At 38.2% G+C, this 24,755-nt stretch overlaps 3 protein-coding genes across 4 annotated transcripts; all 3 read right to left on the reverse strand.

The window, feature by feature from the left end:
* Positions 1–903: 903 nt before the first annotated feature.
* Positions 904–9,369, reverse strand: LOC141586366 (long chain acyl-CoA synthetase 9, chloroplastic). 2 transcript variants are annotated; one of them, XM_074407566.1, is made up of 12 exons: positions 9,085–9,369; positions 7,216–7,674; positions 6,741–6,821; positions 6,285–6,548; positions 3,928–4,059; positions 3,643–3,816; positions 2,761–2,990; positions 2,314–2,431; positions 2,097–2,228; positions 1,869–2,003; positions 1,560–1,766; positions 904–1,152 (listed from the first exon to the last, which is right to left on the reverse strand). In XM_074407566.1, the coding sequence occupies exons 2-12, from the start codon at positions 7,657–7,659 to the stop codon at positions 988–990; spliced, it is 2,082 nt and encodes a 693-aa protein (XP_074263667.1). In that variant the 5' UTR covers positions 7,660–7,674; positions 9,085–9,369; the 3' UTR covers positions 904–987. The 2 variants fall into 2 exon arrangements, with proteins under 2 accessions (XP_074263667.1, XP_074263669.1); XM_074407568.1 differs by lacking the exon at positions 9,085–9,369 and adding an exon at positions 8,414–8,804 and having other exon boundaries at positions 7,216–8,018.
* Positions 9,370–14,352: 4,983 nt separating this feature from the next.
* Positions 14,353–16,612, reverse strand: LOC141586367 (inositol 4-methyltransferase-like). The gene is made up of 3 exons (XM_074407569.1): positions 15,985–16,612; positions 15,177–15,555; positions 14,353–14,981 (listed from the first exon to the last, which is right to left on the reverse strand). Exons 1-3 carry the CDS (start codon positions 16,422–16,424, stop codon positions 14,682–14,684), a joined length of 1,119 nt encoding a protein of 372 aa, XP_074263670.1. The 5' UTR covers positions 16,425–16,612; the 3' UTR covers positions 14,353–14,681.
* A 2,375-nt stretch (positions 16,613–18,987) lies between these two features.
* On the reverse strand, positions 18,988–24,155 carry LOC141586374 (delta-aminolevulinic acid dehydratase 1, chloroplastic-like). Its single transcript, XM_074407580.1, has 10 exons — positions 23,503–24,155; positions 23,102–23,170; positions 22,377–22,460; positions 22,080–22,149; positions 21,941–21,996; positions 21,185–21,306; positions 20,998–21,069; positions 20,828–20,909; positions 20,658–20,735; positions 18,988–19,601 (listed from the first exon to the last, which is right to left on the reverse strand). The coding sequence occupies exons 1-10, from the start codon at positions 23,968–23,970 to the stop codon at positions 19,434–19,436; spliced, it is 1,269 nt and encodes a 422-aa protein (XP_074263681.1). The 5' UTR covers positions 23,971–24,155; the 3' UTR covers positions 18,988–19,433.
* Positions 24,156–24,755: the final 600 nt, after the last annotated feature.

Here is a 24,755-nt window from a genome sequence, read left to right on the forward strand (position 1 = left end):
GCAGCATATTGCATTAGCATATTCACTTTATTCGTGAAACCATTCTAATTATTTTAAAATCTGCTAATTACCAAACACCATTTTCTAATTCTGCTGATTTGTTTGATAGTCAAACCTACTACTGAAATCTGCTAACCGTATTCTGATAGCATATTGGTCGAAATCTACTACTTTTGAATATGTTGCTAATAGCAACATATTGTATCATGTTCAATTTATACATGAAAACATTTTAATTAATCTGCTAACTATCAAACGTCATTTCTTACTTCTGCTATAATTTAGTTTAATAGTCAAACCAGCTACTAAAATCTATTAAATCATATTCTGCAAACGTTATCCGCTATTATGAACGTGCTTCTACCGTTTGTCATTAAGTATTTAGAAGGGGGAATGTATGAAGACTTTGAGAGAAATGACAGGAAGAAAAGAGAAGCAGAAGTAACCAAAAAGTATAGTAAGCAAGGAGATAAAGGGATGGAGTGGGGGGTCACTAGGGTCTATGGTATAAAGGTATTTTGGTCGACTGTTTTGCAACTTACCCACGTTCACAACTTTGCATCAAAGTTTTCATATCCTTTTCCAATTTACTAAAGTCTCATCCCTCTATGTCTTGTCCATTCCTACTAGTCAAAGGTATGGTATACCCACATGAACTAGCACTACTCCCATTTGTCTCAAACAATCTATGTGTGTACATACATGATCATGTTCGACTAATCGACGGTTTTACCCACAAACGGATAGCCTTCGCGAGAGGAGCACCATATGTCGTCTACAGACACCTCACTTTGTAATGTAGCTGAGGTGAGCTGAAGTAAAAGTTAATCTGAATAGAGTTTAGCTGAATGAAGCTGAAATTAAGCCAGAAAGAACAAAGCCTAAGTTTCTATGTTACAGAAATGGAGCATGTAAAACTGTTTTTAAAGATTAAAAGGTCACAAACTATATTATCACAAAATATATTGTACAAAGCAAAATTTAGATTCAAGAGTATAACATGGTAAGCTCGTTGGAGAACGTCTTCTTAATAACCTCCCGCTTCAGCTTCAGAGCTGCGGTTACCAGGCCTGATTCTGGAGTCCAGGGTTCCCACAACAATTTCATTCTTGCTGGGATCTCAAACTTTTCTAGTCGTGCCTTCTTACCCTCCTACATATCGACATCAATTCTTTAGGATCAAGATTTACTCATAATTAGCATTTTAGCATTACCATCATTCCTATAACCCTGAACCTTATTTTGTTTTCCAAAAAAAAAAAAAAAAAAAAAAAACCTCGGAACCTTATTGTCTCCCATGTCATTATCCATAAAAGATTTAGAGGTACTGGGTTAAGTCCAACTATTACAGAATCAATGACATTAACTAGCCACTAAACGACAGCGAGTTAACTTTTTACTGTATTCTTGTTCTTCCTACTTGCCGTTTTCTGGCCATTTCTAGTTATTTTTCTCTAGACTGCCGCCATCACAGGATTTACGACACAGGCAAACAACAACCTGTAGCCAATTAATTACCTCAACAGTAGAAAAAAAAAACACATTCTGTTAGAAATTACCTTTATAAGTGATCCAAGAACCTCCTTTGTTGTTTCTTCTTTTTGGCACAAGTCTGGGAAATCACTGAAACTAATTCCTTGTTTATCGGCCCACTCTTGAAGTGCATGCTCAGAAGCCACCACAAGTGCAACACAGTAACTATGGAAAGGATCAGCATGTACCATAATATTGTCGGCGTAGGGGCTAGATACAAGAGCTGCCTCAACCTGCAGGGATAAATCATAAATGAGACCTCAGGTTTTGGATCAAATTCATAAGAATTAGACTTGTATGGGTACGAGCCTACCAGGTAATGAATACAGTCATACCTTTCCCAATGAAACGTATTCTCCATGCTGAAGTTTGACAATGTCCTTTTTACGGTCAATTATCTCAAGGCAGCCATCTCCATGAAACTGCCCTATGTCACCTGTGTAGAACCACCTCATCCCGTTCTCATCAACCTTCAATAGCAGCGATTGACACATCAGTAAGACAGCGTATACCATTACAGCTGTCGCACTATAGGTCTATAGCTAACAGAGAACTAGAAATACCTTGTACACTTCATTGGTTTTGTCTTCGTTTTTGAAATATCCAAGTGTAACATTGGGACCACCTATAACAATCTCCCCCCTTGGCATTGGTTTATCACTTACAAGGTAGCCTCCTTCCGACCAATCAACCAACTGAAACATTGGACGTCGGAGTTAAATAACAGTCGTGGTATACCAGATATAGACATTTACAAAAATAAACAGTTTTCAGCTTCACCTTTATAAATGAGCAAGGAAGTGGTGGACCAACGCGACCAACAGATGTATCATCATACTCAGTAAATGTCCCACCAGCACAAGTCTCAGTGAGCCCGTAACCTTGGCCTATTGGAGCACTGATTGTGAAAGTACAGATGTTAAATAAATTAGGTTAAAAAAATGAAGTCCATGCAATATAAACAGCATTTCCAGACTTTGTCTCAGTTAGTTCCAAACTGAAGAAGATGCTATGGCTATAGTCATGCAAGACGCTACTGAAACAGAAAATGTTATGGCTGTAGTCATGCAAGACGTGACAGAAACAGTTGCAGAAACAGAAAAACATTAAAATTATTCAAGTAAAATTACAGTAGAAAATAGAGTTGGTCTCATCACTCTCGTGTAAGACGCGACAGAAACAGTTGCAAACACATGAAAGAATATGGAGACGCTCTGAAATACTAACCCAATACAAATATTGATGAATCTTTGAGTATCACCAGAAAGAGGAGCACCTCCTGATAGAATAAAACGAATATGACCTCCCAGCACAGCTCTGACTTTTCTAAAAACTAGAAGATCCCATAAAAATTTCTCAGGTCCTCTTGCACCAAACCAGCTACCGTTCATAGCAGATAAGCGGCGGTTATATGCAAAATCAAATAATCTTTTAGATAGTCCACCCTTTGCATCAACCTAAATCACAACAATGAGGATCAGACTCATACGAAAGACGTAAAGAGGAAATCAACCTAAATCAAATAATCTTTTAGATAGTCCACCTTTTGCATCCAACTCATCACAACAATGATCCAGCATATTCAACATGTGTAGTGTAGATGTAACATATATAGAAACATACGCCCGCCCATCCAACCCATCTCAGGCTCAGCTTAAAGCTATGGCTTGTGAACAATCAATTCTGAATCCTCTATTTCACTCCCCTCTTTCAAACATGTGAAATGTGAGATCCACCATTCTATATTAGGCACAATTCTAATATTTCTAAAACCGTGAGTCCGTGACAATGAGTACATCACACAGACACACATTACAGCTAAAGCTTAAGAATTTTGCATGCTGTCAACATTTTTTTTTAGTCTTATACAGTAATATTTTACACTCTAAAGCCTACACAAACAAATTTTGTAGTTATTGTCTACAAATTCCTATCAAATTCACATATAGGATAATATGCCTCAAAAGTTATACCAAGTTCAAGTTTTCAGATTCAAACATTTGTTTCTCGGGGACAATGTGTATGTGTTTATAAAGACATTAATCTCCTTTGACAAATTAAATCTGTAGACACAAGTAATGGCAGAAACTGTCAAACAGATTCACTAACCTTTTTGCGTACACCAACTCGGACACGGTCCAGGATTGCTGGCACAGCTGCCATCAGTGTTGGCGCCAATACTGACGCATCACCCTTTGTACCTCTTAATATCTTGTTTGACGTATCCGTAAGTGTAAGTGGGGAACCATATCCTATTTTACTGCCAATTGCAGGGAATAGGTTCTAGGGAACAAATATAAAGATAGTTAGGCACTTAGGCGTGTGATAATCATTCAATGAAGCAAATGTCAGTTTAAAGACATGAAATCCGACCAAAAGAATTCATTGAATCACCTCAGCTGCTAGTTCCAGAATGTGAGCTAAAGGTAGATAAGCTAAATAAACATCCTTGGCACCGAGCCCGGGAACAATTGTCATCACAGCAGAAACTGTCGCAAGCACATTACCATGTGTCATCATCACTCCCTACACATTTAGATGCGCTTAGCATACATATTAATAATAAATAACAGAAAAGAAAGACCTGGAACGAAAATTTTCATGCTTCAGCTGCAAAATGGTTGTGATTGTAGTAGATATGGCAAACGGGTCATTAGGATCAAGTTCAAGTCAGGTCACTTGGGTCGAATCATTTTTGGTTGTGCGGTTATCACTCATTTCTATACAAGTCAATTCAGGTCGGGTCATTTCTGGCTGGTTTAGCTCGTCATTCCAGATCGTATCATCTTCAAGTTCGGGTAAGTTGCGTCAAGTCTAGTCTTTAATGGCTAAAGGAAAAATGAGACCAAAATAACATGAGAACAGACACTGATGAGAGAACAAATGCAAAAGGAAAAAAGAGGCCTTATAAATCAATACGGATTCAGACTTAAAGCAAGGAAAACAAAGAAGCCTCAGAACTCAGTAGGAGACTGAAAGCTCTGATTAAGGAAAAAGGATTCACACTGAAAACTCCCCACAAATGGTAGTTTCTCCACCCCCAGCGTTTCATTAATTATCTGCGATTAACTTCATTCAAACTCAGAGATCTTCAAGAATTGCATAAATACTGTATTATTTGTCGTTACAGATTATCAGTTCGATACTGCCAGGCTGCCAGCTCCATAATTGTTCACATGTGTTTCCATACTTAAACCATCTCTCATACCTATTTCACTTTATGGGGTTCATTATCCTGTATTAATTGGGGTTGCGGATCAATGACCTACATTGGCTGCCATAATTTTAACCAACAAAATACTGGAATGGAATAGCTTAAGGGCTTGTTTGTAGCAAAATAGGGGGGAAAAGGGAGGGGAGGGGGAAGGAGGGAAGGGAAGGGGCGGGAGAATGGAGGAGGTCATTTTTCCTCCAAATCTTTCCTTTGTTGGAGGGGAATATTTTGGCTTGGAGGACGGAATTGGAGGGATCCATTTTCCCTCCCTTCCAAATCCCCCATCTCCATTTTGCTAACCAAACAAAGGATTTCTCATTCCTCCAAATCCCTTCCCTCCCTCTCCCTCCAAATCCTCCAATCCACACACACCCTAAATCCCGCAGCGAGTCTTTTATGAGACAGACTTATATTATGAGACCAACCTAAATATTTTTGTATTCCTTATTTTAGGGTGATGGGTTGGTCTTGTAAAACCATCTCATATAAATTTTTGTGATAAGATAAAGGGGGAGATAATAAAATCGTTCATTGTTAACCAAGTTCCCTAAAAAAGATACATGCTACTGACAAATCGACAACCAAAAAGTACAAGCGTCATGAGACAAAAGGTACTACAAAGAGCTTCCAGATTATTTGGATATCAACACCAATTTTTGTGGTCAATAACTCCAAAGAGTTGAATAATGAATATATTGAATTGGTGCCATGTTTCTGAAAATGCTTTCACAAGCTTGGCCATGAAATCCAATACCTCAAATGGAATAAAGCTAAGAACGTGAAAATAGCCACTACTATAAATCTATTCGTCAACTGGTGAAATCAGAATTAATACAGCCACTGTTCTACCAGTTTCTACACTGAAGGAGCACAGCAAGCAACATGAATCAGAGCCAATTACTGATATAACAACTCCTCCGCCACCATCAGATCTAGTGCATGAGCTAGGTTTCGAAACTATTGTCCGAGGAGCTCAATCAAGTGAGGCAAAACAGTCCACATATCGCCAGTAACAGATTTGCTGAGTTGGTGGACAAAGAAATTGACTAGACTGGTAATATACGGGTGGAAATGGTTCATATACTACTGGAGGATGATCCCCCAAAATATATCCAGCCAATGATAGCCTCAATGGAATATAAAGGAGCAAATAAGCCATACCAGGCGTGTGTCAGTGAGGAAGGCAACACCGCAATGACATTAAAATGAAGAGAATGCAGCGTCGCTGCTACTGTTTATTTTGTTATGACAGAAAGAAACGTGGATTTTTGCAAATTCTCAGCAGTTCACTGATAGCATCGTGCAAAAACTTAAGTCCATAGTTAGTGTGAGTATCCTTAGCTAGAAACAAAATTATATGAATGAGAATATTATTGATAGCTAGAAATCGCTAAGATTATATTTAGCAGTTTGATATTGTAAGTTTAGTGTTTTTTCTATCATTTTCCCCTTGACGATGAATAAGTAAGTAAACGCGTAAAAGAAACAAATAATAGTTCATAACCCACAAAAAATTTGGCTCTAATTGCTTACTCACTTTTGGCAGGCCCGTACTCCCACTGGTGTACATTATAACTGCAATGTCGGCTGATAGTGGTAAATCAGGATCACTAGGGTTTTCCCGTCCAAGCTTCTCTACATCAGCAAATGAAGTAATGGTCCACCCTCGTTCCGACAATGAAACATTAGAAAAGAACTCATCATCCATACATATAATACGTTTAACTGTATCAAGCTGTCCACTTATGTCCGCGAGCTTTTTCATTTCTTTCTGCCCACAGATTACTGTAGTGACTTCGGTCTGTGAAACACATTCAGACTCTCTTCAGAAATAAGCGGGCAACAAAGTCTGTACTCAAAAATACCGAAGTAGGTGACATTTAAATAGAATAAATTTTACTCCGTATCAGTCCTGTCTCTGCAGGTAAAGCAGCTACTACATCAAATATAGAGAGCGGTGTAATATGACTAAAATGAGAGAGAAAGAGAGGACCTCATTCAATGAGTGTGCCACAGCCTCCTCCCCAAGAGAAGCATATATTGTCACGACAGTGATGTTACGCCTGAAACAAGCCTTGGCCAAGAAAAAAAGAACCTCAAATCAAAATCAAGGAAACATTAAGAGCTGATAATATACAGTAACAAGAATCACGATGAAAGTTTGATGGCATAGTAGGTTATCACATTGTCAAACGATAATTCATGTTAGATGACTCTAAAACAGTTCCGGACTACAATTCGTTGTTAGCTTGTTGCTGTATCACTAACAAGACTTTGAAGAAATTATGTGAAAATATTTATAAAAAAAATGAAATGCAATAAGGTAACGCACTTTAAACAGCGTATACATGAAATGCAATAAGGTAAAGCACATTAAACTTAAGTTTCTCCACACCACTTGCAATATCAGTAAATCTTGCACGTCCTTTTTCATTCTTATGTTCACTAATAAAGAGCAGGTTAAATACCTGCAATGCAATGAACCATTCTTCTCGTGTATCAGCAAATATGGCAGCGCGTTCATTTTTCAAATGACCAAGATGTGATAAACCAGAAGCGAAATTGCAAACAGCTTCAAATGTTTCGCCATAGGAAAGCCATTCATATTCTCCCAAGTGAAGTTTCTCAAAGGACCTCCCATCTTCAGCTACTTCCGTCTCCTTGCCAATCAGTTTTCTAGTTCCAAGAAGGGGTTTGTCTCTGTGTTTTTCACATGCCCAAGCAAAAAGCTCAGCAAGTGTCGTAATTCCTTCCCACGCTGTTGTTACTGGCGAAGAAAATCGACTGTTTCGAATTGCATGGCCAGGTTCTCCACCTACGTCGACTAGCAACCCTCGTTTTTTCCCTTGCTTATGGCGAAGAATAAAAGTAAACACAAGGGGGGCTAGTAGTCCAACTACATATGTATTCATCTCCTTAATGTACACCTGAAACAAGCCTCCAATATCAAATTAAGTTGACATATCTCAACTTAGTAATCTAAACCAGATAGCATCTATGCTAATTCGATTTATTTGGAGACGGTACACACAAGCCCTGGTTTGGTTCCATCCTAGAACTAACTGGCAATATGACGAGAGTATTCGACTAGACCAACAAACTAGATCCATCCCCTTCCACATCAAGATATGGCTTCCTTAAGGCCCCGTCCTTTTGAATTGAAACTCTCTGAACTGAATTTCAACTTACCCCGTGTGCCCCGGTCATTTGTTGTCCTTTTTCATTTTGAGGTGTCACAGTCAATTGTTGTCCTTTCTATTTTAAGAATGAACTTGATGATCAATTTGATCATTCACACTCAATTTGTTCCACTTGGCATTTAATAATTGGCTCATTACTCTTTCATTGGTCTTTGTGCCAAAACTAAGGGTCTGTTTGGATAGGAGGATTTGGAGGAAAAGAGATGGGAGGGAAACGAAGGGATGATAAATCCTTTGTTTGGTTAGCAAAATGGAGGTGGAGGAATTTTGAGAGGAGGGAAAATGAATCCCTCCACTTCCCCCTCCAAGCCAAATTATTTCCTCTCCAACAAAGGCAAGATTTGGAGGGAAAATAACCTCCTCCATTTTCCCTCCCCTTCCCTTCCATCCCTTTCTCTTCCCTCCTTCTCCCTCCCCTCCCTTTCCCTCCACTTTTACTATCCAAATACACCCTAAAGGACAACACTTAACCGGGACGGAGGGAGTAACTTGTAGGACCTGAATTGAAGCGAATTGAATAGTAAAACTGAACAAAATTGAACTTATAGGACCTGACCACCTGAACTCAACTGAAAATAAGTCCAAAAGAAGAGGGCCTTAACTCGCACCAGTAACCAACACCAAAAAGACTGGTACATACTAGCTTTAAAAATTCAATAAAACAGTTTGAGCTGGAGGTAGCTTCTATTTTTAAAATTGCTAATCCTATTTAATATCGATTAAGACGGTCTCAAATCAGATTTTGATTATTACTCTCATCGATCAACTGTATTTCCGGCTGTTAAATCCAACAGCCTAAAATGTCAAACAAAACTAAATCAAGCAATCATCAGTCAACTGGAAATCATTAATAAAACTAGTCAACTACGAATCATTATTAAAACTGATATTCAGTTAAGAAGAAGTAATTATGTGGAGGATGCAATGTTGTATCAACACACGACGGGTAAGGTTGCGTACATTTAACCCACATTGATTCAAATGATCAATGTTGTGGTCTACTAGTTACTCCGCATAATTTATCAATAAACACATTACGGGTAAGTTTGCGTACATTTGAACCAAACATCCACAAGAAAAAAAAATAGAATCTAGATTGCATGCAGATTATTGAAAGGAGAATAAAAAAAGACATACGCTATTTTTTTCTTGAGTTCTTGAGTTGCTGTACAAGTTGTGCTCTTAAGTGTCGGAGTAGTCGAGGAACTTGATAGTTCAACTCTTAGTTCAATTCTTTTTTTGTTTTATTCTTTTTTGATTTGTTTGATTGTTTGTAAGTTTCTAGGTTTTAAATTTAATTTGTGATTATAGAATATTGTTTGTGGTGAGTGTTGGGTGGGGAGTAGGGGACCTGTGATTCGGTGTACCAAACTGAAGTAAATGAGGAAAAACTTGGTGAGTTGGTATTGTGTATGGGTGCCCATCACTAATGGCCAAATACCCACATATACACAGCCGGCAACCTATTTTCCTTTAGTATAAGGTCCTAAATCTGGTAAAAATGATCTGATTTGAATGACACGGAATTCTATTTGTACCCGATTTATATCTAAATAAGCTGAGGATCCAAAATTTAACCCTCAATTTAAATTGTTATGACCATAACCGATCCAACTTGAAATAATAACTTTCTCAAGTGCATACGATTATGGTCTCATGCCCTTCGCAAGGACTCGTGTTTGGTCTAAATAAATACATTTTGAACAAGGGGCATAAATGATATGTTTCTTCAAAATAAAACATTGTACTTATTTAGCGCTAGATTCACCTGAAGGCCTTGAACTTGGACATGGGTCGAGGGCAACCATGCCCTTGACCGACTTGTGGCAATGGTGGGGTAGGGTTGGTCCGTGTCTAACTAACTTGTGCTTGGCACCGAACCACGAGGGGTTATCCGGGTTGGGCTGGACATTGGGAATGAAGACCCACGAGGCTAGCGAGCTACCGTGAGTAACTGCTCCCGTCCATGTTAGGTAGGGGAGACTACAAATGCATGATATCAGAGCAACCTTGCGACGGTGTGGTTTGCACCTAACCGGGGATGATTTTAAGTTAGCGGTTATGTTGTTAGGCACAACAAGCACGTTGCGTTATCCAGATGGGGGTGTGTAATACTCAGATTACCCCGTTGAAGAACTCCATTGATAAACTTAAATTACTAGTGCTGAAAAGGATTGAAAATACTATTTATATCAACAAAGTGTATTTTTTTTCTAGAAGCATAAGAACTCCACAGTTAAGCGTGTTTGTTAGGAAATAATCTTGACTAGGTAGCCTCCTAGAAAGATTTCCGGGATACGCATGAGTGATGACAAAATGCGATGAAATGACTTGTGTTATCTATGGGTCAAGAATTGACAAATTACTCTGTTGCGCACAAACAATTATCGTCTAACCTTGCGACGGTGTGGTTTGCACCTAACCGGGGATGATTTTAGGTTAGCGGTTATATTATAGCATTCGATTATCAATTATATCCCCCCACAATAAAACTCTTGACCGAGCAACTAGAATGCAAAGGAAATCTGTAGACAGAGAGGAAGGAAAAGGAAATGCGCCGCAAAAGATCTAAGGGTAGATGTTGAAAGGAGAGCTAAGTTAAGTATCCCAAGTAAGATGGGCCCTAATCTTACGCTAATCCGAGTCAGATAGATAGATATCATACTCACTCATCTCTATTTAGCAGCAGCTGTCTTCCCAACCGTACTCCCTTAGACCCTTAGTATATAATTTGACTTACCTCCTCCTTTCTTCACCTTCTTCATTTATCATTTCATCATTCCACCTCCTTCTCCTAACCCTCATCATTTCTTGTAATTTTCTTGCTCATCTTTCTTACGGTTTCTCGAAACCGACTTCATTCACTTGTTCAATTCAATATATATATATTCATAATTTCATAGTCACATCTAATGTATTCCTATATACTACTCCTTCCCATCCAGACCAAATCGCGCACTTTTCTAAATTCTCCTTACTTATTTGTAATACACGCGTTAGTTTGGCATGGATGGGAGTTCTTCTAGATCAAACTACGTATTTTTCAAAATTCTTCTCACGAATTTATCTGAATGGAAGGTAGTACGATGCACTCTGCTGGTTTCGATCTCCTTCCTACAATCTACTCATGTATGGCTTTATGTCTTACCATGCTTTTTTACAATAGTTTTTGTATAAAACCGTTTTACACCACTTTTTATTATAAAACCAACTTATATTTTACCTAAATAACTACTAAGATAATTGTCATCAACCATCACTTTTCCATAATGACCTCAAATACTTTTGTTATAATATAGTTTTACCATGTTTTATCGTAAAATTTACTTTGCTTTCTAAATCCTTACACTCGGCAGTCGGCATGCACTACTATTCTACTAAGCTCTAGGAGCATCTTGTTTTTTCATGATGCGTTTTTCCTTTGGGCCTTGAACTCTCACATTTTCTTCTATTGGGCCGGGCCTTTCCTTTCTTCTAATCTTTCCAATTTGGGCCTAAACCCAATGTAAAACATTTCCTCTACATTTTTTCTTTTTAAATTTCCATATTGGGCTTTCTCTTCCAAATTCATTCATTCTATTTCCATCCATTTCTCTTTCTCTTTTCCCTTTTCCTTTCAAAATTATTGTAGTACTACATGCACTACCCAATTACTCCACTAGTGCATACCCTTCCTAAAATTAAAACACCGGCCTCGCTTCTTTTTATCGCGAGGCCACCTCCCATCAACTCCTAATTACGGCATCTTATATTACTAATTGTCGCATCTAGGTACAACATTTTAAGTGATCTCACATTTAATTACTTTCTAATATATATCACACTAATTCTTCGTGAGCAGAATTTTAAACAAAGATAATAATCGATCAGCCTTTTCCATCATCGTTCCTAAAAATCTAGAGCTATTATCATCGATGTCCTCCTCGTCCTCGATATACGTGTCAGTAAATAAGCAAAGTTACAAAAATATAGGTAAAATATCACATCAAGAAACAGACAAGCACTGACAAAGTATGTAGGTTAAATAAGTACTCACATTGGGTTAAGTAGGCCCACACATGTGGTTAAGTGACATTTGGTTTGGTTAGATTCACATACATTGTAATAGTACAGTGATTATGACACAGAACAGTCGACGTGAAAATGTTCAAGCAACCAATTAAATGATTCCACGACGAAATAGACAAGCATTTCTTTAATAACTTGACTTTACTCAAATCACAACCCAACACGTAGTATTCCACTCAAAACAAATTAAAATTGTTGCTTTCTGGTCGACGTTGATTTCTTTTATCGTTATATCTCATTTATGACGGATATATCTGTCTTAAAAATAATATGGGTCAAATAACATCTTATTTGTATAGATGAGATAAGTCTTTTGCAAATTTTAATGTATTCTGTTTTTATCTTAGGTGTGATATTTAACCCGTCTTAAAGTTAAGACGGATATGCCCGTCTTAATGAAATTTTTTATTCATTTATATGCGAGTGAAAAGTAATATGTATGTATATAAGAAAAAACTTTTCAATACATATACTTAAAACGTAAAACGGGAACGTAAAGAAATGATTAAGACACTAAAAAGAAAATGCAAAGAAATAACCATGCATAACTCACAGGTTGTTCACCTCATTCCTTAACCATGAGGTCAGGGGTTCGATCCCTGCCCATGGAAATGAAGCAAATTCTTTGACCAGCCGTTTACTTCTTCGTGAGAGCGCCCGCAGCGAGGGGATTATGAATTGTTGTCGACGATGGACACCCCGGTTTAAACCAAAAAACTCACCAGGAGTATATATAATTGAGTAGAGATGGAAGTGGTCCAACAAGTGGATACGTGGGCCGGTGGGTTGGCACGCTTCAGCGCGGCCCATGGCCCATTTTAGCACGAGACGAGATTGACACGACCCAACATTGGCCATGTCTTCTCGTGTTTGGGCTAAAGTTTGATAAAGAAGATCGTGCCTATAGCCCAAGCACGACACGTCCCACCTGGGCACGACACGTTTGGATACGCCCAAAGTGGAGAGTTTACTTGGCCACGCCTAAGCACGTCACCACCTGCTATAGGTTGTGGATTGTGCTTGGACCGCCATTTTCATTTCACTGGCACGATACGACCCGACCTGACACGACACGACACATGTGAGCCAATTAAGTTGAATTTTCATCTAGTTGCTTCCCTTTTTTGTCCTTATGTACAAATCCCTTTCCAACTATTTAGCACGTTTCTTCTTGAAAATGAAATATTGTTACTTGACGGAGACGAGTTTCAGTACCACTCTTTCATACTCCGTATTATTAGAATGTAAATACTGTTATTGACATTTTGTTACATATGTATTCCGTACATAAGAAGATTTTATATATCATTGTTCTATAGAGTTTACATTATGTACTTCATATGAGAGGGTGGTACTCTAACTCAACTCATCAATAGCGTCATGGTAGTTTTTTAGTGGACAACTTTACTTGTTTTGCTACTCACTTGTTAGTTGTTTTATCCAGTTAATGAGAAGCTTTCTAATGGCACAAATAAAAGTTGTTAATTTTTTTTTGGAGTGTAAAGGGAGTTACAAGTGCGAATATGATGCTGATGAGTTTTGAATTCAAATTACGAGCTCATGATTTTACCACTTAAGTTAGTTGATATCTGCAAATAACGGTTATTCATGAGATTATGTTGGATTTGGTTTTTGTAGGTTAATTAAGTAACTTCACAAATGAGATACACATGCAAGTATGTAAAGATTGTCGATCACCAAACTAAGAAAATGGACTATATTGCAATACTAAGGCCCTCTTTACCTTTAAACTTAGTTTCAATTTATTTCAAATAAGTTTCAGCCCGAATGAATAGGATTTCAAGAACTCAAGAAGCGACTAAAGATGATGCTCTCTAACAATTACTCCGTATTAACAATAAAACATGTAAAAAGTTAAAAAAGAATTTTGAAAACTAAGAGCAATTGTGTTGTTCAAATTGGGGTTCCAACATCATAGGTACTCAAATTTAAACTGAACACTCAAATTACAGCTTGCAACCTCTACAAGCTTTATCTCACTCTTGTTGTTTGTCCAATTTGACATGTTTTGGTTACATGTCTTTGTTTAAGGCCATGGCGTTTTGGTTTGGATATGAAAGATTTTAATGGTGGAACTCATAGAGAATCAATTATTGAGAATGAAAAGCCTTTAATTATCGGAGCATCCATTTTAGGAATATCTATTTAGTATTCCGATGTTTTTATTGAGATGTTCATTAAAATTCACGTAATTGAAATGGTAAATTAAACTGATATAAGATACAAATGGTTAAATTGTGACAATAGATTTAGAATCCGCAACAGAAGGAGAACAATGTAGGAATACACAAATCGTAGATAGTCGATTTATCAATATCGTTCTTAAATAAACCCTTGGATATATTATAGATCGATACACTACTCTTTGCAGACGCAAAGGAGTAGAATGACGGAGAAAATACAAGAGGGTGCTTATTCAAACAAAGGAAGGAAACAAGCCCATAGAGGAAGCAAGCGCTAAAAGTGCTGCCATCCTCAACTCAGAATGATAGGAATGCACTCGAACGCAAACACAAATTACAAATTACAAATTACGACGACACAAACCCAACAATACTTAGGAACAACATACACAATGACTGCCTATACCGGTCTCAACAGAGTTAGAAACCCGAGCATGGCAAACAGCAGGATATATAATCAAGTTACTTCTTGAAGAGCTCCATGACCCAGGTGTCATAGGCGCAGCAAAAGACGTCAACTCCGGAGAAACCAGTCTGGAGAGCCAAACCCTCAAAGTCTTCCTTGGACCGCTCTTTGCCGCCCTGGTTGTGGACTAATGTGTGGGAATCAAGGCTAAAGACCATGTGGGCTTCCAGGTTGTCTTCTGGGAGTACCGGGATCAATGACTCCACCAGGATCAGCTTCCCTCCCTTTGGCAGAGCTGCACAACAGTTTTTCAGGATTTCCACGCAATGCTCATCACTCCAGTCGTGCAAAACCCACTGCAGACAGTAAATATTACACAAATTCTTGTTTCAGACTGGTCAAATAGGAAGGATAAGACAAATACAGTTCCTAGGGACTAGCAAAATAATTGTCCTGTCTAGCCAAGTTGTTATCAGCTGACATCTTTTAATTTTAAGACGGAATAAACAAACTGGTAAAATGGAAATAAGGATCGGAGATGAATTAATAACCTTCATGAAAATGGTATCAGCGTTAGGAACGCTTTTAAACATATCACCACCAACATGTTCGACACCAGGGTAGGAAGGAGCATCAGCAATGACATGAGGCAAGTCATAGTTGATGCCCTTGATGTGAGGGTACTTAGCAACAATGAGGCTGACATTAACACCGATACTGCCACCAACATCAACCAAGACCTTGACATCATCGAATCCATGGTACTTCTCAAGGAGCTTCTTCATAACTAGGATTGTGTGGTGTGCCATACCCTGGTTGAACACATGATTGAATCTTGCATCTGTTCCTGTGTAGTCGAATTGGATCAGTCCATGTGCTCTCTTGAATGGTACTTCTCCGCCTTCTAATACATACTCGGTCAAGTGATACCTACACAAGTTCACCAACACTAGTCACTCTCAGTCTTAATCTTCAGTAAATATTAATTTACGGTGTTATTAGCTTTCGGTCAGTGTCATGTTAATTGTTTAACGTCCGAAATGTATATTTATGGTCATTGCCTATAACGGAATGCATAGCTCTGCTTCCGACTAAACTAATGTCTCCCATTAAAGGGTATAGGTCCTGTTTGGCAATTAACAGAAGCAGATTTTAAACAACAGATTATGTTAGCAGAATACAGTTAGCAGATTTTAACAGCATGTTTGAGTAACAAATCCCATTAGCGGAATTATTATTATTACTAAGTACGTGTTTGGTAAATAGCAGATTAAGCATGATATGTTATTTTCCAAATATGTTGATTTATGCCCAATACGGGGTTATATTATTAGGAACGGGAAAAAAAAAAAGTCGTACCAACTTTCCATCATGACTTTGTCATGGTGCAAAGCGAGCAAAGGGCCAAGAGAGCCTTGGTCATTGGGATTAGCAAGGTATTTGCAAAGGGGTGCAGGGCCATAAAGCCTTTGAACACCGGCATCGCCCTCTTGGAGCTTGCAGGTTAGCACCGAGTAGCTGGTCAGTAGCCGAAGCATACGATCCAGCAACACGGGAGCATTTGGGTTCTTAGACCCAATCTTAGTCGCGATCTCAGTAGTTGAGAGATACGCGCCTTCCCCTGCTTCAGAGATAATGTCAAGCACTTTGAGTTCAAAGGCTGATCTCAGTATCATTGGCAGAGCTGCAGCATTTGCCATACTCACTGCTTGCCCTGCCAATTTTTCATCCTCACTCATTTTCGGGTTGGCTGTTTTCACACCGTTGTTACCGTTCACTAGATTCACTAGAGCATTCATTTTCGCTTTTTTTTTAAATTTAAATTATGTGGGTATATTTAGCGAAATAGTGCACGACTATTTTTTCTTAAGACAGACGCAAAACAAAAACGAAAAAAATATAAAAAACCAAGAGATGTGATGGAAAAGAGGAGCAGGAAGTTGGTAGTTGTTGTTGTAGTAACTAGCAATGCTACAACTGCCTGTGTTTTTTAGGCAAGTGAGTTGCTCTTTTTATAATGGGTTTCTAAGCAACTTTATCTCCCTTTTACCCCTTGCTTATGCCCCTTCCAAACCCCACAAAAATTGGAAAAAGAAATACAGCAAAAGATGAGAAAAAGGATTACGCATCTGAGTTAGTACCTCAGACCTTGTAGTTTTTGAGCATATTCACATTTTTTTCTGAGCATATTATCATTTATAATTATAGTTTTTGAGCAATATTATATTTTTTTAGTGTAATGTTTTAGTAAGTGTGCTCAAAAACTTTAAAATAAAACTCAGAAAATAAATAATAAGAGGTACTACCTCAGATGTATAGTCCATGAACTGAGCAAAAGATTCGTCGTCATTGGATGGTATTGAGTTTCAGTAACATCCTTTTACATACATAATGTAAGCCCTACATAATAAAGAGAGAATTGTGTGCGTTTGAGAGGGTCATACTAGGGGTGTTCACTCAGTGATCTGGACTAAAAACCAGACCGGACCATTGGTCCGGTCCATGATCCACCTATTTACTATACTTTGGTATTTGGTTTGGTTCTAGACCAAACCGGATGGACTGTGGACCGAACTTGTATAACAAAAAAGCGTTAAAATTATAACAAGATAGAGATATACTTAAATGATTAAATCTACTAAGAAATTAAAAAAAAAATGTTACTCATTTTTTATCATTAGCAAGTTCAGGAATTCTAAATTCTGATATACTAAAGCATAGTGATGACTGATGAATAATGATAATCATATTTTGGTTCATTTAGTCCGATTTACGCATTTTTCTGATCCAGGCCGGATCGGACCAATATTAAAATGGTATGGTCCATGGTCCACCATTTTAATCATTATTTGATCTTTGGTCCATAGGGTTTGGCCCCATCCTCTTTGATTCCGGACCAATGAACGTATCCCTAGCTGATACCGAAACTCAGTATCACCTGGTGACACTATCTCATTTTCTAAAATAGAAAAAGTAAAGATGGAAAAGAAAATGAAATGATGAAATAATTGGTATTAATATGGCCGAGATGATTTACAGCCTTGTAAATAAAGGTCTACATATTAATGTAAGGACTCCCTTCTTTGGAAGCTTATTGGCTATCTCTATCCTTCATACACGTCGGCCCTTTTTATTTGTTTTTCAAAAAAGATATATATATATTCATAAATCATAATATCGTTATGTGACATTTTCAATTAATAAAATTGAAAACAAAATAAATAAACCATAGACAAGTGTACGGTGTACCCCATATAAGAGTCTAGGACTAAGGATTTCAAATTGTAATACACAAAATCTCATTTACGACGGACATATCCGTTTTAACCTTAGGTCAGGTCAGATATCATACATAAACAAACAAAATGCATTGACATTGCCAAAAGATTTGTCCTTTATGCAAGTGAGATATTATTTAATCAATTTTATTTTTATTACGGATATAGCCGTCCTCAGGAAGACCTAACCTACCGTACATTTGTAGTCATCAATTTGTTGTTGGTGTGGCCCTAAATTGAATCAATGGAATGCAAAAGATAATTTTACTCATCGGCTTTATTAATTTTTTTTTTTTTTTTTTTTTTTGACAACAAGCAATGAATAACTTACATTATTCCAAATGTTACAGAGTAAGCTATTCGACTAAGTAACACCAGAAACCTGACTACCAAATCTAGTGCTACCAAGCCACACCTAGAGATAACATAAACATTAAAAAGGAAAAACAATAACAAGGCAGAGCAACCAAGGTATGTTGGTGAAGGGAGGAGGAAAAGCCACAGAAGGCCTCCAAAAATTGTCGATACATACGAGCCGCAGAGTGACAAAAGCAAGGTGTACTTACGCTCTTGCGAAAAGAGCGTAGAAAGACAAAGTGGTAAGCAAGACGACGAAGTCCGCCACCGATGGAGATAAATCTCCTACACCTTAGAGATCGTACCCTTTGGTCGTAGGACCAACAGATCAAGAAAGCAGACGTGCAAAGTCCAACACGAACACGAACAGAAACCCTTAGGGACAGGACACCCATGCGGCCATGCTCATTGTCGGATGTGAAGTTACCAAGACCCTAGTACGAATAAAAAGCACGACGCTACGAGCCACCCCAAAGGTTACGGGACAGGACACCCATAACCCAAAAGAGGTCTTTATTAAACTGAACGACGAAAAGAGCAGCAGCATGAAGAATGGGACTTAGACCACCGCAGCCGTCCAAACCAACGCCACATCCAACCCAAGCAAGTGTTCAAGGTATCGAAAACTGCTTCTGCTTATGTAGGCATTGTACATATTTGTCTGTAAGTCTTATATGCAGGAACTCGCCTCGTGGATGAAGTGTGAAAAATGTTGATTTTAATTAGATGTGTGTAACTATATCGGGATTATATATCGAGTATATAAAGTAAATAAACGGAGCCAAGTTCCAAACAAATTCACGATTGATGAGAGGTCTACTAATTCCAGCATTCAGATGCCTTACTACGACTCGAAAATTAATTGGGTCCAAGCCTAAGGGCTAACCCAAGCACTGACCGTAATATCGAGCTTCCTTAACTGACTGTCAATATTTGCCTCTTATAAGTTGGCAATGCTACATGGCCGTCTCTACAGACCACGATATGCTGTCTCCTTACTTCTGTAAGACTCGAAAGCAACACTTGGGGAGTATTACACTTCTGATAACGAAAAAGAATAAATAGACTCGTAACTGAAAAGAATAGATATACTCATAACTGGAATGAGATCAATCGAGGGTTGAGATCCGTGGGATGGGATGTAACAACCATGATTCCACATGATCTTGGTCATCATCTTTTCTCTCCACATAAGCATTTTGCAGCTTGTACAGCAAAGTAGGTCAAAATGATGTCAGCACCAGCTCTCCGTAGACACATTAGTGATTCCATCATAACTCTCTCTTCATCGATCATTTTAAGAACACCTCCCGCCTTTATCATTGAGTACTCCCCAGAAACCTAGTTAACAAACAATTAAGGGTGATAATAAAGAAATACTGAGAGAAATGTAAAAATGAAGTGCACTCTCAATGGTAAAACGCTAATAGGATCCAATAAACATTAGGAATGATTAGAATTTAATTTGGTTTCTGAAATAAAATTAAAAAGCAAGCTACAATTCAGTTTCTTTGTTCCGTTGTAGCACCATTAGCAAATATAAATTTGGTCATCATAAGGAAATTTCTGAACACTGGCCATGCTAGATTAAATATTTTAAGAGTATCCAACAGGTAATGGAGAATGGACGGAGGAAGTGATGGGCCAAAGAGGGAGGAATGGAGGGGTCAGGGAGGGGAAAATAGAGGTTATAATGGAGTCGAGCAGGACGGGAGGGAGGGAGGACTTGATGGGATCAGAGAAGCAGAAGGTTACAGCCTGCAATGTTGGGTGGTTGGGGACACCGGAAGACGGTGGTCATGAGGGAGGAGAAAGAGGAAGACTGGTGGTGGTTTTAATAGGTGCATATGGTTAATGAGTTTTTTAATTTAGTTAAGTGAGTTTAATATTTGTTTAATAATTGCATGTTGGTAATTTTAGAATGAAAATTTATGGAAAGGATGACTGAGAGAAGCGAGAAGCCCATATGGGTTGTGGCTATTTTGGTTAAAAACTTAAAACACGGGAGAATAACTCATAGCTCTTGGTTCAAATCCTTAAGGGAGCCAGCCAATTGCCCTGAGATTATGCCTTTCTGACTCGGAGCTTTTACATTGGTAAAATGGGTGGTTTTGCCTGCTTGCAGGCTATCACGTATGCACGAATTTACACCCAGTGCTAAAGGATCGCGGTTACACGCTCTCTTGTGATCCCAAAAAGAGATTGAAGGAAGTGGGAAGAAAGAAAAATAAAATACTGAAGAAGAAAATTGGAGAACATGAAAACTAGGACAAGGGAGTAGCATTCACTTGGCAACAGTTTTACTGTCCGGTTCAAGGAAACAGAGCATGTAATTTTTAAAATCTTATAAAACACGTGCCAGATCGCTACTACAGCCAGGTTCTTGCTAGAATTTACCTGATATGCCGCAATTGGCAGGGATGAGTTATCGCGAAGGAGCCTGATAATATCCAAGTATGGAAGCCCTGGTTTTACCTGTAACTCAAACATGAAATTGCATTGAGGGATTGAGGTAGTAAAGCGCCAAACATATAATTTAATCAGACAACTAAAGACACCATACTGACCAATAGGATGTCAGCTCCTTCTGACTCATCTTCCTGAGTTTCGATTAAAGCTTCTCTATAATTTGCTGGATTCATCTGATAGCTTTTGCATTGAATCCCAAAATATAAGTCCAACAAACATAAGCAATCGAGCTAATAAAAATGAAATACAATATTAAACGGTTACATACGTTTTCTTGTCTCCAAAGCGTGGATTAGAGTCGAGTGCTTCTCGGAATGGACCATAAAAAGCACTTGCATACCTGAATTTCAGACAGTAGTATCATCAAACAAACATTCACCAGCAAAGTGAACCACTCTTTTGAGCTGTTACAATTTGACACAACAATGAGAATCTATACAAGGAAATGAAATTACTTTGCCGTGTAAGACATAATGGAAACATGCTGAAAACCTTCTCCATCAAGAGCTGAGCGTATTGCTCCTATACGGCCATCCATCATGTCACTGGGACTAACAACATCCGCTCCAGCTCGGGCCTAGGCACAACATTTGAAGTCACAAGTGAGCCAAAGTCACAATAGACATAGGTTATGATGCAACCATTGCTTATTGAAAAAACATAAAACTAAATAAGACAGTTGAACACTGTTGAAGAAGTAAGTAGAATCTATTACAACAGCAAGGAGCAAGGAAAACAGCTTTTTCTCAAAAATAAGAAAATAAAGTAAAAAGAAAAGAATGCTTGAAAAAGTACGGCAAACCGACTTGCTTGTAATGCACTAGAGGCTAAAAAAAATTCAGGATAAACTATAAGAATCGGATAGCAACCACAATGCTAATGAAGAGGCCACAAAATGCTTTGCTAATCTGATTATTCACAAAAGTCAAGTTTTTTAAATCAACAACCCATGACATGGTTTATAGCCAGCAAATATTACAGACCAAGTTCCCACCAAAATCTGACTGTAATTTTCATGAGCACGAGACACTGAGAACTAACAGCACCTCACTTTCATTGACTCGGAGACGAAGGATGTCAAGATAACTAGTAAAATGCAGGAACTAAACTCTTACTGGGTACAGAATACCTATTAAAAACACATCAGAGTACGACGGACTATGATTTTTCAGGATATATGAAAATGCAATGTAACATAAAACCAGTTCAACCTGAGATACAGCTTGTTTGCACAATTGGTGCACAGTCTCATCATTCAGAATGACACCTGCAAGGAAAGGATGATTCATAACCAGAATAAAGTAATTTTAGGCAAAGGCATATAGCAAATGAAAGCGGTCAGAAACATGCCATCTTCTCTAACAATCCCATCATGCCCATCTGAAGAGTAAGGGTCTAATGCAACATCTGTGTAAATAATCTGCCAACATAAAGTAAAGTAGCAGCACTCAGAAGACACATAACACCGGCAATAGTACATAAAAGTCGGCCATAGCAACACTCATAAATATACTGTGCCACTCATTTTTATGCTTTGAGTTAGATAAACCGATTAATTAATACTCTCAGAAAGCTCTCAAAGTGAGCGGCACAAGCAATTTACCCTTTGCTGTATAAAAGGGGAATGAAGAAGGAAGATAGACATACAAGGTCAGGAAATTTGTCTTTGAGCAAGCGAATAGCGCGGGGCACTAAACCATTGTCATTGTAAGCCTCATCACCTGTGGGTGTCTGAAGAGAAACAAACAGGTTGGATACTTGAATTGATCACCAATAAAAGAACCGTCTCACACTGTAACACGTTCTTATTCTATAAATTGTACTCCCTGCGTCCCGGTCATTTGTTGTCCTTTGGTTTTGGCACAAAGACCAAGGAAAGGGGATGGAGCCAATTACTAAATGACAAGTGGAATAAATTGAGTGTGAATGATCAAATTACTCATCAAAATCATTCTTAAAATAAAAAGGACAACAAATGACTGAGACACCCAAAATGGAAAAGGACAACAAATTAGGGGTACCATGTGTAATCTATCAAAGTTTCATAATTTACATAAAAGTTTCATAATTTACATCATAGTAGGGGTACAATGTGTAATCTATCAAAGTAGGGTACCATGTGTAATCTATCATGATCTATCAAAGTGGGGGTACCATGTATAATCTATCAAAGTTTCATAATTTACATCAAAGTTTCATAATTTAAAATTAGGGTACCATGTGTAATCTATCAAAGTTTCATAATTTACATCAAAGTTTCATAATTTATAATTTTAATGGGCCCAAGATGGAAAAGGATAACAAATGACCGGGACAGAGGGAGTAATTGATCACGGATAGATAGAGTCATGGAAACGAATAAAAGAAGGTACCTTTAAAGCATCAGGAACCTTAGGAAACAGAACAACACTGTTAACCCCAACTTCGCGTGCTTTAGCCACCTGAAACCAATCAATCAATCAATCAATCAATCAAAACATAACAATTACTCCCTCCGTCCCGGTCAATTGTTGTCCTTTAGTTTTGGCACAAAGACCAAGGAAAGAGGAGAGGACCAATAACTAAATGACAAGTGGAACAAATTGAATGAGAATGATCAAATTACTCATCAAGTTCATTCTTAAAATAGAAAGGACAACAAATGACCGAGACACCCAAAAATGAAAAAGGACAACAAATGACCGGGACAGAGGGAGTATCAACAATGCTACAATGCTGAAATTCAATTCAGTACCACCAGGTGACGCCATATCGCTAAAAAAACCTCGTATACCTGAGTAATAAGGCCATGACGCCAACCAAGGCGAAAACAACCAGGCATAGCACCAATAGGAGTATCCTCCTCACCTTCATGAATAAACAAAGGATAAACCAAATTAGCAGGAGACAGATTAGTCTCCTGAAAAGCAGCTCTATGATGAGCTGATCTACGATTACGCCTCGGGCGACGAGAAAGCGACAATGGGGTAATAACAGGAGTATTAACAGGTGATTTAGGAATAACTGGTGCAGCAGGTGCAGCAGGAGGATTTCCTGCAACAACTGCTGCTTCGCATTCGTCAATGCTAAGACCTTTACTCGTACTCGTAGTTGTATTAGTATGGATGTCATTAGATGCCCTAATTGATAGTTTAGAATTGGAAATGTTAGACCATTTTTGTTGTTGTTGTTGTTTTGGGTTGGTCCAATTTCCTAGTACCCAACCTATGTTGCTGATGCTACTTAATGTTGATGCCGCCATTAATGGTGAATTGCAGAGTTTTTTTGTGGGTTTTGGTTTAATTAAAATGGGTAATTGATTTTGGGAAGTAAAATTGAGATTTCAGGATGATGAATAGATGATGATTGATGATATGTTTGTCGGGATGTCGATTTTGCACGAATAATACCAAACAATGTCATCCGCACCAACTCCTTATCCCGTGTAAATATTTTTGGGATGTCAGTATGTCACCTAACAAGCAAGTTGTTTGGGTCGAGTTCGGGTTATTCGAATTTGTAAGTATTGTGGTCGGGTTATTTTGAGTTCGGTCAGTTTTATGGGTATAAATATCAAATTATTTAAGGAAAATGGTCAATTGGCAACGATAAATGTTTTGGTCGGGTCATATGTTCGGATGCATATTGGGTAGATCTGACAAAGCTGAACTAACCCGAATACCCGGCCCGATAAGGTGAATCAATATACCCAAAAAAAGCCGAAAAGTGTGACCTGACGCTAAAGACGAAAGTGACTCGACCGGAAGAACTGATTTGAAATGGCCCAAAATGACCCGCTAGAACTAAAATGACTTGGTAAAGGCAAAATCTTGACCTAAATGACCCAAAATGACTTCATCCAAAAATAACTCGATAAAATTAGGGGACTGATATTTCCACGAACATTTTCTTTAACGCCACGACATTATTGCAGTAATTAGAAGAATCTTGACTTTTTATGCGGTATAAAGTTCGTGGCATTAACGCAATTGGTCGTGGTGTTATGCCACCCCTAAAATTATTGCCCCAAATAACACATTTACCAAG

Source organism: Silene latifolia, chromosome 6, assembly GCF_048544455.1.
Source record: "Silene latifolia isolate original U9 population chromosome 6, ASM4854445v1, whole genome shotgun sequence".
Lineage (NCBI taxonomy): Eukaryota > Viridiplantae > Streptophyta > Magnoliopsida > Caryophyllales > Caryophyllaceae > Silene > Silene latifolia.